At 36.9% G+C, this 18814-nt stretch overlaps 1 protein-coding gene across 1 annotated transcript; it reads left to right on the forward strand.

The window, feature by feature from the left end:
- The first annotated feature begins 140 nt into the window (after positions 1-140).
- Positions 141-17458, forward strand: LOC139780399 (FHIP family protein GK23746-like). The gene is made up of 3 exons (XM_071719034.1): positions 141-792; positions 16311-16522; positions 17028-17458. Exons 1-3 carry the CDS (start codon positions 643-645, stop codon positions 17125-17127), a joined length of 462 nt encoding a protein of 153 aa, XP_071575135.1. The 5' UTR covers positions 141-642; the 3' UTR covers positions 17128-17458.
- Positions 17459-18814: the final 1356 nt, after the last annotated feature.

Raw genomic sequence — 18814 nt, forward strand, 5'->3', positions numbered from 1 at the left:
ACCTATACACTGCCAGTACTGAAGCCCGAACTTCGAGCAGCAGGCGCCAGAAATGAACCAAACTAAGTTAGTAATTTCTAGGAAATTACTAAACTGCTGCTCACTGCTGTTGCATTTCACTGCCCATGAAAACCTACCTTTACTCATTCACACTCTTTTTCGCTTTCTCCCCATCCTTTTCTTTTAACTCTCCCTCCAAAGCCTGCGTATACATTTATCTTAACTGCAGAAAACGCAAAGAGGTATAGACAAAATGAGCTAAATTTACACAGTGAAAAGTGAACGTGCAGCGATAACACAAAATGATACATATAAGAAAGACCATTGAATATAAAAAGTGATTTCGAAAAGAATGACTTCTGAAACTGACGAATGATTATGGCGTAGTTCTAAAAGGAATATACGTTATCTGTCTTCAACGAGATAATATGTTCCCACACGCGTACCAGTGAATCATAGATTGTCTAATGAATACGTGACTCGCGTTATCACACCGTTTTATGTATACACGATTAACGCATTAAACAGGACAATCTTGACGACAACAGACCTCAATTATATCCCAGTGCACTTTGCCCAGAACGCGAACGTGATAATTTCAACATTGGTTATATTGTGAAGAATATATACCGTGAAAAAACAATGAGTTGGCTACGAAGCAGTCCGTTGCGAACAAGCTTCAGCAAGCAGCGATCCAGAGATTCGCCACCAAAAGATGCCGATCCATCTGCATGTTACGACAGCTTCTGCAAACATTCACAACAGATTTACGAAATCATTCTGCATTCTTTAGTAAGAGCAACTATTTTTAAAACCCTCACCGTTTCGTTTATTATAAAATTTACATCTCTCTGCAGACAATGTGTATCTAAAAGATATCTTTCTTACCCAGTAAGAGAGAGCGAACTGCCCGCAATATGACAATATGATTGGTAGCAGATTTGCACAGATATTGCAACAGATCCGGTATCATTACATCTATATTAAACTTGTATTTTGCTAGCACAGCTGCCGATATAATCTTACAGTAGATTGTCGACAGAAACTGAATAGAATCTTGTAAACATTTAAATGTAATACATTGAAATGGTTATGGAAACAGTAGATTCTGCTCTCAGTTTCTGCAGCCAATCTGCCATTGTATTCTGTTAGCAGATTCTGTTATATTTCTATTAACATTCTACAAAAGTTATAGTAGACACTTTCACGTACAATTTGTTCTCGACAAATTTGGCTATCTGCCCTAATAGCCAAATGCTAACAGAATACCGGCAATATGCAAGCAGATCCAAACATGAATATGCAGCAGATTCCTGTCCACTGTGTCCTCATTAAGCTTATTTTATACTGCCACAATATGTAATCGTAGAAACGCAGCAGAAACCATGCACAATGTGCCGTCATGATCTGCTATCATATCATGATGTCAGATTCTGCTAGATTTGTTTCATTTCTACGCATATATCTGACACGACCAGATGCCAGTATAGCATGCGGCACATAATTTGTAAAACCTGCTCTTAGCAGACATTGCTATCTGGATGGGTTCAACTTTAAAACTTCATAAAAGTATACTCTAACAACGTTTTCAAGATTTTCTGAAAAGACATCTGAAGGTTATCTTTTATAAGACACTTTTTGGAGCACATGTATAGCTATCTGCATTATCGACTTATTATTAAAATATGACATGGCTCATCTGTACACAACATAACCTATAAAAATGTTTTGTGTCAGTTAATATAAATATAATAGTTGCAAACAGATTGCATATAAAGCTGATTTAAAGAAAATTAAAACATTAAAGATATCAATTTGTTGCAAACACGGGAAAAATAATATAACACAAAAATAAGAGAAATTATCTAAATATAAAGATGTACGAGATAACTTTATGAGTTGAAAGCACTTTTAATTTAAAAAAATTACTGTTAGTTAAAATCTGACAATTTGATGTTTTGTATTATTTTTTGTCGCAACAAAATAATTAAGAAACTTCTCGGAAATGCGTTAATTCTTTTGTTCCCACGTATAGTCACATGGCTACGTATTTAAAATTATGAAATAAAATATTAGTCCTACCTATATATTTCTATTACTACGTTTACGCGAGCGTTACTTCTGTAGTAACTTACGATAATTCCTTCGCGTAAACGGGATTTTCCTTCGCGTAAACGGGATTTTGTAGTAACTTACGATAATTTACTCCGCGTAAACGGGTGAATTATCATAAGTTACTACAGAAGTAACGCTCGCGTAAACGGAGTATATATCTGTGAATATATGTTAATTCCGTTTAATATTACATACATGGTTCTAGTACATATAGTTTGATATGTATTGAAAAACTTGTTGATAAAGTAGGATATAAAGGTATGATATTTATAATAACAATGTAGGACAAAATTGCTTTTTACATTCTTCTGGATTTGGCTTTTGGGGGCATCAGCAATAGATTGACATACTTTTAAAAAATTACAAATATACATAAAGACGAATTTATCTCCGCGATCGTATTCAATATACTTCACCTTTAATAACGTTATATAAAAACAAACCGTCGGGACACTTATAGAGACCTATGTTAACTTGGTACCCGACTTTAAGAAAAAAATTTTCAAATACGCTTTAAATTAAACTCGGTTTGTACCTCAAAGGATTAAAAATTATAAAGGGAAAAAATTGTAGCACCCCGCTTTAAGATATTAATGTTTTCTAAATGCTATTTGATTAAGCATTATTTTTACCGTTTTTCATTTTGTTTGTACCCTTAAGAAGGTGAGAGATTGTACCGGATTTTCAAAACAAGGGTACAAGCTAACTGCGCCATTTTTTGCTATTTTAAATCCGCAAGCGGGTGCTGTTTCAGACTTGTTTGTACCCGTTTGTACCACCACCCATTTCGTTTATATCCTCAAGGGGGTGATTGTATCAAGATATTAAAAAGAATTTTTTGTATGTAGCATGTGAAGAAATTGCATCGAGTAGGTAGGTACTGTATTAGTTCTTACAGTACAAAATTACCTTCCAAAAAGGTAAAAAAAAGGTGCCAAGTATATGCACAGTGTATGTTGTTACCTCGAAAAAAGCCAAGTGGTAGTGTCATTAATTTTAAATAAATAAAATCCAAATGGTACATAATATCTTTGTACCTCGAAAAAACCCAAGTGGGTATTATCTTTATTCCAAAAAAATTAAAACCCAAGTGAGGTTTTAATTGTGTACATATATCTTTGTACGTATTCCCATTCAAGAGTTTTTCTATTTTAACCCAAGTAGTAGTAGCTTTAATTTTTCTTAACAAAATTATCATATTACAAAATTGCGTTACCTTACTCGAAAAGAAATGGGTATAATATGGTCACATGTAAAAATACATTATTAGATATGAAAAGATCTAATAACATGTATAGGGTAACTCCGGTATTTACGCCGCGCGGGGATTTATGCCGCAGAAGTCAGAAAAAATAGAAGGAATAAAGAAACTTGCTCGCAATCGCACTGTTATGTGCCGTTATGCCATATTAGTATTGTGTTGTAATTTCAGTTCTTTACTCTCGAGAAAAAAAATGGGTATAATATAATCAGATGTAAAAATATATTATTTGATATGACAACATCTAAATTTGATATAAAAATCTAATTTTATATGAATTTTATATGATCATATATAATCAGATCCGAAATTTGGCGCGATATGATCATATCTTTATGTAATCATATTCGACTTGATCTACTATATATGACAATAGATCTGTTGTCATATATGTATAATAAAATCAAATCGAATATAATTACATAAAGATTAGGATACATATATAATCATATTCAACCAGATCAGTTATATATAATAAGATCAAGTGGAATATGTTTACATAAAGATATGATCATATCGCGCCAAATTTCGGATATGATTATATAATAATCATATAAAATTCATATAAAATTAAATATTTTTATATCTAATAATATATTTTTACATCTGACCATATTATACACATTTTTTTTCTCGGGCTATTAATATTAACGAAACCGTCGTGAGTTAAATCGATTTCTCAATGTAGTAAGTAGCGTGATTATATATTACGACTTACGTAAAATGATTACTGTCGAGAATGTTAAAAGTTTAATGGTTATTTCATGATACATAAATGTAGAGGGATAGTAAAGGATGGAATACAGCAAAATACAAGTGCATAGCTCTTGTGTTCTTTGTTTAGCTTGATATCCTGTATATTCCTCCTGTTTGGGATATACGGCATTTTTAGCATGCGGGATTTATGCCACAGTACAGACATTCTATAAAAATCGAAATCTCCTGTGTTCTTTTTCTTGGATCGTTTACCAATAATCTATCGTTCTTCTATTTTCTTTTTAAAATTTTTTAGTTTTTTAGTTTATTATTCTTACATCTTAATAAACTTTTTACACACATTTTATAACTTATTATGACATTTTATTGTCTTATTTATAAACATTATTTGTAATTTTTTATAAAGCGTATATTTTACCCATGAATGTTATATATCCCACCCCTATAGGATATATGTCAAAAATGCAAAGGTTTCTAAAAGTTTTTTTTGTTAAATACAAGGAATAAACTTATTTCACATTTCTAATTTTTTTATAAAAGTAGACAATATAAAGTTTTTATTGGTATAATTTATTATGCCTTAAACATAGTAAATAGTACTCGATAAATTAAGTTTTCCTTAAGTCCGGCGTATATACCGAAGCTACCCTAATTTTATATGATCACATATAATCAGATCCGAAAGTTGGCGAGATATGATCTTATCTTTACTTATATAATATTTGGCTTGACCTTATTATATATCCCAGATAACAGAGCATGCCATGACAAATATGAGTCATACAATTATAAATAGAGTTGCTTTTTGTTTGCTGCATTTTTGTCCATATTTAATTGTGTAAATTAAAACTGCCAATAAGTGAACAAATATTTCTAAAGCATTGTCATCAAATAAATGGCAATCATTTTCTACTTGATACAATAGCAACACACAGCCTTTGTAATACACATAAACATTTCAGTAAGTTGATAGAAAGATACGGACAAGAGTTGCTCTATCAAATACTTTCATTGCTTTCATCTTGCCAACATATTGCTAAGAAGTAAGGTCAATTTTAAATTAAAAGAATATGCAAATGTCGGATCATCCGATAGATGGTATCCGATAGGATTCATTTCTCGTAAGTAAAATATGATAAACGGTGGATATAAGAACGATACATAAATCACGAAACTGCACAACTTGTATCAGTTGTATCATGAAGTCCACTCTTATAAATAAAATGTAGCACACTTTTGAATTGATGGTAACGTTAATGTAATCTTATTTTAGTTAAAATACCTTTATTTTTGAAGACTGATAACAAGGTAATTTGTCAATACGTATGCAAGATGAGAGCTAACTTTGCTATTGAAAACATGAGATGCAAATGTACAACAAATTTGTCTATAAGAGTAAAGCAATTAAATGCAGCATATTTGTTGCAGATTTGTTATCATGCTTTTAAATAATAACTTGTTCGCATCTTGCACACGAGAAATCACCTTGTTCCGTTTACTCTTCAATTTAATTGTTCGACTTGATAGCAACTTGCCGGCAAAATTGCAGACATTTTTTTATGACTTAATTATAGGTATATGATTGTATATAGCTATATATGGGGTATTCCATGAAAAATTAATCAAAATCCGGCGATGACATTTTAGATCTGCTCCGTAATTTTTTATATAAAAGTACTTGTCGAAAAACACCTTCAAAAATTTTTTTAGATTTTTTAAATCATCCGTTTCTGAGATATAGTTTTTTGAAAAATTAAAGAAACTACCATTTTTAAAAATTTGAAAAAAATTCACATAATTCTAATAAAATATAACAAAATTTTTTAGTCATGTACCAAGATGGAGGTTTTATAATTATAGGAGAAAAATTTTTAAAAATGGAACACATTTCTGACACAAAAATGAGCAAAAAAGTTCTTTATGATATGAGTCGAAAAAAGTATATTTAAGGAAATACATTAATAGAAAAATATTTTGATAATATGTACGTGACAATAATATGTCATCAGGTATTATAATAGCGATAATTATATTCTAATTCATAAGTATATCGTAATAACCTCAGTTATGATATTACGGCCGAAATACATTTTATTGGTGATATTACGAAAGAAAAGTATCTAACTGAGACAATGAGTTAAATAAAAATAGGCTGATATATTTATATAAAATATATTTACATAACTATATAAAATATATTTATTGGTGATATTACGAAAGAAAAGTATCTAACTGAGACAATGAGTTAAATAAAAATAGGCTGATATATTTATGTAAAATATATTTACATAACTATATAAAATATATTTATATATCAGCCTATTTTTATTTAACTCATTGTCTCAAATATTTTCTTTATCTTTAATTAAACTTTCCCCCCCTAAAAAAAAATTTATTTGAAAGAAAAACATCGATATTATGGACAGGTGCAATTAGGAATGGCAGTGCTCAATTTAAAGTCAACTTTGTTTGTGATATATTCTACTTTTGATAAAAATTTATTTATTCTAAGGGTGAATCGAAATGAAATATTTCTTACCACAATGTTAAAAGAATTAAAAAAAGTATATTATGGCATTATGTTGCATAAAATCTGTTTAAGAACTGAAAGTTCAATAAAAGATGCTAGTGAAAACATTGAGTCATAGGATTATAAAAGAGTTAAAAGTTATAAGATATAGAAATGATTACAAAATTATATAAAAGATTACATACAAAAGTTTTCAGAAATAGAAAAGGGTTAAAAGTTATAAGATATAGAAAGTCATTAGATATAGAAAGTCATTAGATATAAAAAGTCATTAGATATAGGATTATAAGATATAGAAAAAGAGTTAAAAGAATGAGTATATATTTATATTAATGTTAACATGTTAATGTGATAAAGTTTATTTTAAAAGTTGATATAAGATGATATATGTGTTTAACATTTTAATAAACTACTTGCTATTACTCATTATGTGAAATAAAATAAAAAATATCAAAAATCCAACTGCCAAATTAAATTTTCGAGAGATGAAATCGAACATTTAAATTACGATCAATCTTACTTTTACAACCGCGAACTGAACACTTAATTCTGCTCGTAGATTTACAACGCGGAGAAAATTCCATATTAATAAAAATACAAAGCCAGTAACGCAAAGCCAGCACGACCGCACGTCAAGCCTGTACAATGCCACGAGATCTGTAAGAATCCAGTGCTTTTACTTTCGACCACCAGATGTCATGGCGACGAATGTCAGATCCCAATACTACGCCTCCTCATCATGCACTATGGCCCTAACTACTCCTTCGAGAGAAATATCCCCCCAATCCTAAATCAAAATATGTATATCAGAATAAGGATATAAACTACCTGGATCAGATCTGTTGCAATATCTGAGCAAATCTGCTGCCAATCTGTTGTCATACTGTAGTTTGCTTACAGAGATTCTTAAAAATGAATAAGCGCATTTATTACAAACGTTAGTAATAAATATAATAATATTAATATAATTTATTATAAAACAGTATTCAAATAAATAAGTAGGGGAGACCGGGGCCTAACCGTCAGTTTTTTTTCGGTGCCGATTTTTAACAAGAAAATAAATAATTTTAGTTAAAAGTGGTATACCACTGTAAAGAGTGAACCTTTAGCTACAAAATTTATATAGGAAACTTTTATCTAAGTCGCTTTGTTTAACCGGTATAGAGCAAAAACGACAACGGTGGAAAAATTGAAATCTCAAAAATGCCGGGGTTTAACCGTCACCCCCCCCCCCCTCCGGGGTTTATCCGTCACACTGCATTTTCAATACATATACATACATCTAATCCTGAAAAATTATAGGATACATTTTAATAATTGTTTTTTAAGAGAAAAATATAAAAATTTATTAAAAAATAATTGTTTTACCTATTCCATAAAACATTTTAGGCACGTGAAAACAGAACCTGACAAGCGCACGCATGTGTTGTGTGCCCTACGCTCGCACGCAATGCACTGTTTCCCATATGCTCTGTTTATTGTCAACTTCTTTGAGCACACGCAGCACGTATTATCCAAGTCTTCGTCAGAATCCAACCGCTGCTGCTTCCTTGATTTCGATTTACGCCCACTGCTCGTCGAAGGCTGCGGTTCTGTTTGTGTGGCATTTTTTTATTTTATCTTTTCTCACCGCAAGAACTGCCTTCTTGAGTTGCTCCTTGTCGACGGGAATCGACGGCGTTCTCGCGCCGACGACGACACGTCGTCGGAATCGCTCCGTCAGGACCCAGGGATTCTGTGATTTACGTCGCTTTGTACGGAGCGACGACGACGACGACGACGACGACGACGACGACGACGACGACGACCACCACCACCACCACCACCACCACCACCACCACCACCACCACCACCACCACCACCACCACCACCACCACCGACACCACCACCACTACAACGGTGGCGACAATGACGCCGAGACGATGCGGCGAACGCTAGACGATGCGGTCGCACGCGCGACTGTCACTGACACAACGACCAACAACGACGATTTACCGCGGCCGGGAGTCGTAACGATCTACCGCGCGCGCGGCATGTCAACTCTCGCGCGGAAATCGCGGGATCTCAGAGCCGTGCCGTGCCTCGCCGTACCTCGCCGACGTGCCGTGAGCGCGAGCGATCTCGAAAACAACGGTCCGCCATCTTTTCGGTCGGCCAAAACACCCGTTTTGCGACGATACGTGCGTACCATTTCCCTCCTATACAAACTGACGCACGTGCAAGGGAAGACAGAATCACGCTCGAGAGAAACCTAACCTGAAATCGCCGTGAGTCGAAGTCGTGCGCCCGGCGCGCCACAGTGACGAGACTGACGGATAAACCCCGGGTGCTTACTGACGGATAAGCCCCAAGCACAAGTTTCAGGTTTGATCGCCCACGAAATATTAGACATCAACGATAATGAAAAAACTACACTGGATTCGTGTTCAGCATGCATTACTCTTTATAATCACGTACTTTGAGATTTGGAGAGCAAATATTATTGCAGATATTACAAAATTTCCACGCGCAGAAAATTTCACTTTCACCTTCCGAAAACACGTTTGCCCTCGTAAAAATCATAACACGGCAGATAACCTGCCGAAACTCCGTTGGTCACATGGGTACCATAAGCAGCGTTTACAATGTTAATAGCGAGTTCGCACAATATACAGGTTCCGAGATATTTGATTTGACGGTTCAACCCCGGCGACGGTTAGGCCCCGGTCTCCCCTATATCAAAAATATATTTAAAAGATTAAAATTTATTTATGTTTTAAATGTAAATTGTATGAATGTTTCCACAAAGTTTCTTCTATAGTCTAAACTTAAACACGCATAACCGTTAAGTGGTTTTGACTGTAAGATTTTTGTATAAAATGTTTTCCGATATTTGAAATAATTTTTTATGTATATTTTAAAAAACCGAAAGATGATCCATGTATGAAGAGTGATTTCACCCCTTAAGACTATTTTTGACACCTACTAAAAATTTTTAAATTAATCTATTTATTCCGTATACATGTACGTAAAGTTTCATTAAAGTTAGAATTTCCAATTTAACATTCTCTTGTAAACACAATAGGATCGTACTCTTCCGATCTAAGGATACCCTAGTGAACTATATCCTATATTAGAATGTGAACTCTATTCTAGAAGAAAGCGGGACGAGCGAGATGGAGAATTTTGCCCAACCCTCGTTTTCTGTTGCCCTTAGCTTAACTTACTCTTTATCTCTTTCTAACTGTCTATAGAAAGAGACGAAGAGTGAAGGCCCAGGCACATAGAAAAACTTAAGCAGTAAGACGTAAGCAGTAAAGAAATCAACTGTTTGGATTCGCTACCGCTTACGTTATGTCTTAAGTTCTTGACTGTGATTGGCTGATTACTGCTAACGTCTTACTGCTTAAGTTTTTCTGTGCCTTGAGTTAAGGGCCTTGGCACATAAAAAAACTTAAGCAGTAAAACATAAGCAGTAAGAAATCAAAAGTATAGATTCGCTACCGCTTAGGGCCGTGCCTTAAGTTCTTGACTGTGATTGGCTGATTTGCTTACTGCTTGAGTTTTACTGCTTAACTTTTTCTATGTGCCAAGGCCTTAAGGGCCTAGGCACATAGAAAAACTTAAGCAGTAAGCCGTAAATAGTATGCAAATCAGCCAATCACAGTCAAGAACTTAAGACATAACGTAAGCGGTAGCGAATCCAAACTGTTGATTTCCTTACTGCTTACGTCTTACTGTTTAAGGGCCAGCGCACGTACATTGCCGTAGCGTCTTATGCCTCACGTGAGAATCTTGCGTTATGCGATGTAAGCTAATCTTACGACAACGCACAAAGAAAAACGTAACGTAACGTACCTACACTGCCCATCAACGATTCCTTTCCTGAAATAAGGGGGGAACATAGAAGCCTAGAGACGCTATTGGTTACTTCTATTAAAGTTACCAGAACTTCTGTGTTCCCTGGGAAGGAATCGTTGACGGGCAATGTACGTAGCGTAAGACTAGTTACGTTACGTTTTTCTTTGTGCGACACATAAGGGGAGTTTTCTAGCAAACGACACAAGTCGACACAAGTATCGTTTTATCTTTGTTACTCATTGCCAAAAAAGAAAGATAGACCGATGTTTGTGTCGACTTGTGTCGCTTGCTGGAAGCTCCCAAGATTAGCTTATGTGTCTCGTAACACAAGATTCTCACGTAAGGCGTAAGACGGTACGGCAATGTACGTGCGCTGGCCCTAAGTTTTTCCATGTGCCCGGGCCTTAAGCTAAGATTAAATATTATGGGTGCGTTCCACTTAACGCTCGCAACGCTCGTGGAATCATTCCATCCTTATTGTTTGTCAAATGTTAAACAAGGACGAATGATGCTCGCGAGCTTTGTGATCGTTAAGTGGAACGAATCCTCTACGACGTTAGTGCAACTTAGAATTATCGGAAAACGGAATCGGAAAGGTGGGATGGTAGGGAGCTAACCAATCAGAATGATTCCGTTGCGTGTTTTCACATCTGGGTTCCCCATGGCGATCATTTTTCGGAACGGAATTCATGCATGTGCGTAATTATTCAAATATCTGGCGGTCACTGGCGGTTAAAGAGTGTTGTGATAAGTTGCTGTTGTATTTATATATCTGTTTTGATTGAAAAAGGGGAATATAATGTAATCTGCGGTAAGTATTGTAATTATGAGATACGTATGCTTAAGTTATGTTATATTAGGTTATAATGTTTATATATTGATGGTCTAGCATACATTTCTAGCCTAACATACATATACAATATGGTTATAGTAGTTTCAATTTGTTAAAGACAGTATATAATAAAAATAGTACATTATATTTTGTTTATATGTTTCATTTTATAGAAATGAAAAAATGAAAGCGAAAACAGCAAAATTATTTCTTATGATAATGGAGTGGCTGGAGCCATAGAACAATATAAACAAAATATAATGTACTATTTTTATTATATATTGTCTTTAACAAATTGAAATTACTATAAGCATATTGTATATGTATTGTCACGACTTTTTCACTCCCGGAGCGGTCCGGGACGTGTGCCGGATCAAAAGGGGAAAGGAGAGCGGGATGATAGGCCTCTCCGGTGATTCTCTCGCACCTCCGACATTTCACGAAACGATTTTCTTGTTGGGCGCCAGACGCGTAAATTCGCGTCCGCGAAATCGCGAGAAACCAAAAACGAGACGCAAAACGAAATGAGTCGGTGTGCGAGGGAATGGCTAGCTCGACCTAATAGCAGGGCGGGGTTGATGAAGGGCAGCGCGGTATTCGGCGGGGTGACGCAAAATAATCAAGATCACGAACTCAAGCGGTTAACAGATAAAAGATAACATTTATTCGGTAGAAATTTCTGGATGGAACAGTAAGTGCCAATGTGGCTTTCAAAACAAAAGCAAATAGCAGGTGGTAGATAACGCGGGCGTCAAATTTCGAATACAAAATATGATAACGCGGACGCCAGAAATAAACGGAAAATTACGTTAACTCAGTAAACGCGCGGAAGGCGCAGCAAGAGAACGTGTGAGGAAAACTAAACTTACAAAATCATCGAGATCATATAATTTCACAGCTAATAATAGTAGAAAAGTTCGCGGACAAATAACATAGAATATCGGTACAAATTACGACTGACTACGACATAACGGAAATAAACGCGAAATAATAGCGCGAAATACCGCGAAATGATAATGCGCCACGCTTGGAGCGCGTGAACGCAAGTTCCCAAACCCGTGCCGGGATTCTGTCGCCATAAGAATCTTACTCTAACGCAAGTAATAATCTCAATCTAACGCAGGGAATAATCTTAAACTAACGCAAAGAGTAATCTTAAACTAACGCAAAGAATAATCTTAAACTAACGCACGAACGCGACGCGAGTAACGTCCCAACGCAAGAAGGAACGAACGCAACATGTGATATCGCCAGGGATATCCTCACGCGAAGAATAAGGCGCCGGGGCGCTTGACGTAACGCGAAATACTAAACTAACGCGAGAAAATATGCGGAATTACCGCGAACAATACTATAACTAACGCGAAATGACCAATTTATCCTAACGCAAGAACTGAGATTACGCACGCGACTCTGATCGAACGCAACACCCGCGATCGTCAGCGATCGTCCAACGCGAAAAATGATGCGCCGAGACACTCGGCATAACGCGAAATACTCGAATTAACGCGAGAAAGATTACGGAATTACCGCGAGTAATAACGAGACACGACATTAGGTCGACGCGAATGGTATCTTAAGGCGATCCACATCCTGCCGCGAATAATATCTCAACGCAGCCGATATCGCGAGGATACTCTAAATGTCCGAACGCGAACCGTGAGTAACGCAATTAAACCAACGCGAATATCCCTCTGACGCCATTAATTACGCGTGCAGAATCTAAGATTCGACCGGGCGAAATACTACGCATAACGAGACACGCGGTCGTGAACGCGAAGGGCGCGAGAAATGGCGTATTCGCTATATCGAACGTCGTCATCGACGCGCCTACCGCGATCTCCAGAGGTTCGTAGGTTTCGATCGCGATCCCACGGCCACGAGACCATTCCGGTGCCCCTCGCTCTCGCTATCGATCGCTAAATACGCCTTGTCGGCGAATACGCTAATTATCGCGAATATTCCCGAGCGAGAGCGCGACCCGGGGAGCGGTGTCGTGGCTTTACATAAAACGTTACCGAGGCAACCTCACCGTAGGCAGATTCTCTCCCGAGGGTCCTCGCCGTCGTCCCAAGGGTCGCAAAGAGAGCAGCCGGACGTAGTACTCAGCTTCAAAGTGCGACTTAACGCGAACAGAATATCGCGACTTGACTTGTGACGTGCGTCGGTTTGCGAGGACGATCCACGAATGCTCCCGAAATTTCGCTCGATGGCGGAATCGATAGCGCACCCCACCCCGGGCGTACGCGGCCCCGCGACGTTGGGGCGCGGACCAATGAGGGGTGAGCTCGCAGGCTCGCGGCGGATTCGTGCGTAGGGCCGTGAATTACGGCTTTCCGCAGGGCGCTAAACGGCCCTTCGCTCGCGCGGCAATTTTTCCGGGATTCTTCCCGGCAGCGGACGGGACGTTTTTGCCTCCGCGTTCCTTCCTGTCGGTTCGGGAATGGTGGCCAACCATCCCGGGATCCGGTCAGTAATGTGAGGAGGGCAGGTGAGCTGATTTCGCCCCGGCGTTCCCGGGGCCCTGCCATTATGGGCTCGCCCGCCGCTGTGTCACGCGCCGCGCGCGTGTTTTCCTGCGCTCCGTCGCTCTCGGCGGCCCGCGAGTTGTCGCTTCGATCCGCTTTCCGTCGTCCGATTTCTCGCCTTGTCCTTCTCGTCGACTCCGCTTTCGCGCCCTCTGCATCCTCTCAGGAAACTCCGGTCTTCGGCTCGGTGAGGCGCCACGCAAATGATACAAAATAAAATAAAGGATCAGAATATCGTAACGCAATTATAATATGCCCCTGGAGATCTCGCATCGATTCGTTGAACCGTCCTCGGGCGTGAAAAAGGTCGCGAAACCCGCGCCTTGTGTCGGCGGCGGGGCGCTGCAACTATGCAGCGAAACTGCAACGTCACAGTATATTAGGCTAGAAATGTATGCTAGACCATCAATATATAAACATTATAACCTAATATAACATAACTTAGCATACGTATCTCATAATTACAATATTTACAGCAGATGACATCATATTCCCCTTTTTCAATCAAAACAGATATATAAATACAATAGCAACTTATCACAACACTCTTTAACCGCCAGTGACCGCCAGATATTTGAATTACGCACATGCATAAATTCCGTTCCGAAAAATGATCGCCATGGGGAACCCAGATGTGAAAACACGCAACGGAATCATTCTGATTGGTTAGCTCCCCACCATCCCACCTTTCCGATTCCGTTTTCCGATAATTCCGATGTCCATGGGACACCGGACAGCACCCTCAAGAGAGTGATCGGAATAACCGTCGCCATTCGTTTCAAAAGCGGAAGTGGTTATATGTTCAGCGACAAAACTCAAACGTGTTTCAATGCACATCTGGAAGTCTTTACTTAACGAGTTCGAACACGAAAGTCTTTTTCTTGCACTCTCTCTATGACTGCATTCTAATATTTACTGCCAGTACTGAAAGGCTGATAGCAGAAAACGGGACATAAGCATCGTAATCGTGGACGTAAAGTAAGGCAGAAGAAGATGTAAACTTAGATGAGGTTAATAGTCATACATTGAACGTTTACGTCTTTCTCTGCTTTACTTTACGTCCACGACTACAATGCTTACATACGTTCTCTGCCATCAGTCATAATCTGTAATATACGTGACGTAAACTATAAATTTTCAGCACTGGCAATGAATGTCGGAACGCAGCCTGTATGGCAGGCTGTATCTCTCTTAACCCTTAAATGCCACACCTCTCAAGAATCTCGTAAATGACACATGGGGTCTAAAAGACCCCAGCATAAAAAATGTCTCCTTACTTATTGATTTTTTGATATTTAGTTATGAAAATTATTTTCAATGTTGTTCAAGGCTTAGAAAAGAGAATAAAATGCTTATATTGTTAAAATTTCAATTTCAACATAGTATAAAAAATTAAGATCGCCAACAGTTAAAATGTTGGCTCCAAAATCAAAAAAATAAAAAATAATAAATAAATAAATATGAGCTCCATATTTGGCGGGAACATTTGAAAATATATCATTCTAAAGGGTCTGGGGTCCGCTGGACCCCGGGTGGCATTTAAGGGTTAAGGTCTATCCAGACAAACTTGCATAGGTGTATAAGCATATGCATAAAGAGATGGATTGGCCCATTTTCTTATGCATATGTATATGGACCAATCTATTTTCTTATGCTTATGTTTATGCGCTATGCAAGTTTGTCTGGATAGACCTTTAAGCGGGAAACACAGACTTTTGCATAACGCATAATGCATAAGCATAAGAAAATTGATTGGTCTATTTCCTTATGCATATGTATATGGACCAATAAATTTTCTTATGCTTACGCATTATGCGTTGTGCAGAAGTGTGTGCTCCCCGCTTTACTCGCTCGCTCTTTCTCTCTCTGTTTCCGGTCTTGAAACAAACGACCACCGACCAATAGAAAACGATAGTGCTTATTCCGATCACTCGCATTCACTCCATGGTGGAAAGAAAACAAGGATGTGCTCTTGCGCATTCTTGATGCAATAACCAATGAGTGCGTTGGGCCAAATGGGAGACATTGATGATATTGGCCAATAGAAGGCCACGTATATAAAGAATATTCAATGACGTTATTATATCCAATATGGTTCTCGCTTGGCCTAGGTCGCGACGTCTACACATCCCTCTATCGAGCACACCTTGTTTTCCTTCCACCATGGATCACTCCCTGGAGGATCACTTTTTCTTCTTATGGCGCTAGCATGGGAGTTCACATTCCAGTATAATAGTTCACTGAGAGACCCTTCTTAAAATTTTTTTTAAAAAACTTAATTTTAAATATAAAAATAAATATTATTTTAAAAAACAATTTTGAAATAAAAACTTAATAATATTTGACAATGTACAATCCTATTAATTAGTTCAGAAACTCAAGTGAGTGGCAAAGAAAAAGCATGGATGTTAATACAAAAATTGATCTGAAAGTTGCTATTATCTTAATCATATTCTTAGTAGAATTAACAATTCGTACACTTTTCAGCCTCCTAAAGGGATACCTAGTCAAGACGATGTACTTGGAGTTGTTAATCATGTTGACCAGATGGTGACGTTACTGATACTAGAGCTACGAGATTCAAATTCGCATAATTATTATCAACAGGCTAACACTGCAACGCATTCTCCATGTTTAGAATACTTATTAAGTGAAAATTTACTTGTTAAACTGTATGATTGGAGTATACATACAGGAAGGTATATCTCTACTCTTATAATGTATATACTTTATATATATATATATATATATATATATATATATATATATATATCTACATTTATGTATATTTACTGTACTTACTGTATTTTATATTCTTTCATGTCTGATTCTTTCTACATGATTGAAATCTCATTCGAGCTTTTATGTATACACAAATGTTTACAAAAGTTGGAGCGCTATTGCATATTCTTAAGATCAAATCAAGTGAAAAAGTCCTGTACCACTTTTCTCTTCGACAAACAATTACATTGTTCAACAAAAAATGACTTTTTTTGAACACCAAAACGAGACTAGTAATTTCTTTTCTTGGACATTGAATAACGACCCCGTTTGCTAAATTGCTCTATCACGTCACAATTTTGAGATATTTGCAGTTAAAGTTGCAAGAAACTATTTTCACGTACTTTGTCATATTATAACTACGATATGTGACGTGCTGGAAAAGTTTCATTGCAATCAAAATTAAGTATTGTATGTTGTTAGGACTTTCAGCCCTCAAAAGGAATTTTTTGTATCCGCTATGGTTAACAAGATATTCATCATGGTTAAGGACGTTCTCCGGCTCCAGTCGTGCTCAACTTGAACGAATCATTCCTACATATATTTGTCCTTCTTGTTGAGAGAAATAAGATGAGAACTCACCATACACAGAAGCGCACAACTTTTCCTTCTGCGTCGCTTGAAATAATCTGACAATACTGCATTTCTCGACTTGCGTGTATGTTTACATGGCGTGGGTGAGGTTATGAAAGCAACCAAAAAATCATAATCCAGGTAGATTTATTAGTAGCCAGTAGAATGATCTTGTTATTTTTTATGTATGTATGTTTCAGAATTTATTTAAGTATAACTTATATAAATTATAATTTAAACTGTTACAATGAATAAAAATAAAATAAAATGGTAATTTACAATTATTTGCAATTTTAAATATTTATAACATTTTAAAGTTTATATTTATGCTTAAAAAGAAAATTTATTTTACTGAAGTTAATTGTTTATATACAAAATATTACATATAATAACATCTAAAAAATAAGAGGTTAGCTTCACGCGTGACAACTCATGCGGCGTTGCCAAGTCACCGACGCCTCTCTCTTCTGTCACTCCGAACCGAGCGAAAAATTTATCAAATCGCGTACTTTACACAAGTATTTCTCAAAAATGAGTACCGCAAGGGTATTGACACTTATCGCATATTATTTCTATTTTTATGGAGCATAATCATATACTAGTAACGACATCTATCACAGAGTTCACGAATTAGCGCCAGTAACATTATATCGATGTATGTTAGCCATCTAGGTTGTGGTTCTGTGATACATAGAAATAAAGCATACATATAAGTATGTTTAACGAACATATAAGTGTGGCATTAATTCCCAGCAATCTCGCTCCTTCCGTCACAACAAATTGCCGACGAAGTAAAACGACGAAATTCTTACGTGAAAGAACACCGACGACCACAAGGTATAACTTCTACGATAAAACTGCGGCAAGCGCTAACCTCTAAATACGCATCCGATTGACGTAAGAATAAAATCAATAGTAGAATCGATAATACGTATACTGTTCAAATGAATAAGATGGATCCGTCACAATTCGCACAATTCATGCAATTCCAACAAAACCTTGCTTCAACAAATATTACATCAACAAACACAGGGCAGAGATCAATTGTCGACCGAGAATCTGGCAGGAACAGCAGGAAATGCCACTAATACGACACTTTTACCTAATTTCGAAAATTTTGATTCGAAAAAAGAGTTATTTTGTAATTATAAACAACGTTTCGAAAACTACTTCGAAATGAAAGACATTGTTAGCAATAAACTGTGCCAAATTACTTCTCAATTCGATCGGTGCATAATATGATTGCAGCCCTGGCAGCCCCGAGATTACTCGGAGAACTAACGTACGATGAGAGAACTCATGGCTTATTAGAAAAACATTTAGCTCCCCAAAAAAATGTACTGGTAGCTCAGCATCAATTTTTATCAAAATATCAAACGGAACAGCAATTGATTGCCGAGTTTGTAGGCACACTTAGAACTGACATCGGAGATTGTGAACTAATTTCACCGTGCAATTGCAGGGCATCAATCGCGGATACATTTCTCCGAGCGTAATTTATTCGCGGAATCCGGGACAATACTATCAGAGAACAGTTGCTACAGTCTAAAACATCGGTTTTTAGCGAAATTGTATCTAAAGCCATCGCTCTTGAAACCTCGAAAATCGACTCAAAAGAATCAGTACTAAAGACATCC

The sequence above is a fragment of the Temnothorax nylanderi genome, unplaced genomic scaffold (genome assembly GCF_030848795.1).
Source record: "Temnothorax nylanderi isolate EJ_2023f unplaced genomic scaffold, tnyl_v1.0 TNYL_tig0276_pilon, whole genome shotgun sequence".
Taxonomy (NCBI): Eukaryota; Metazoa; Arthropoda; class Insecta; order Hymenoptera; family Formicidae; genus Temnothorax; species Temnothorax nylanderi.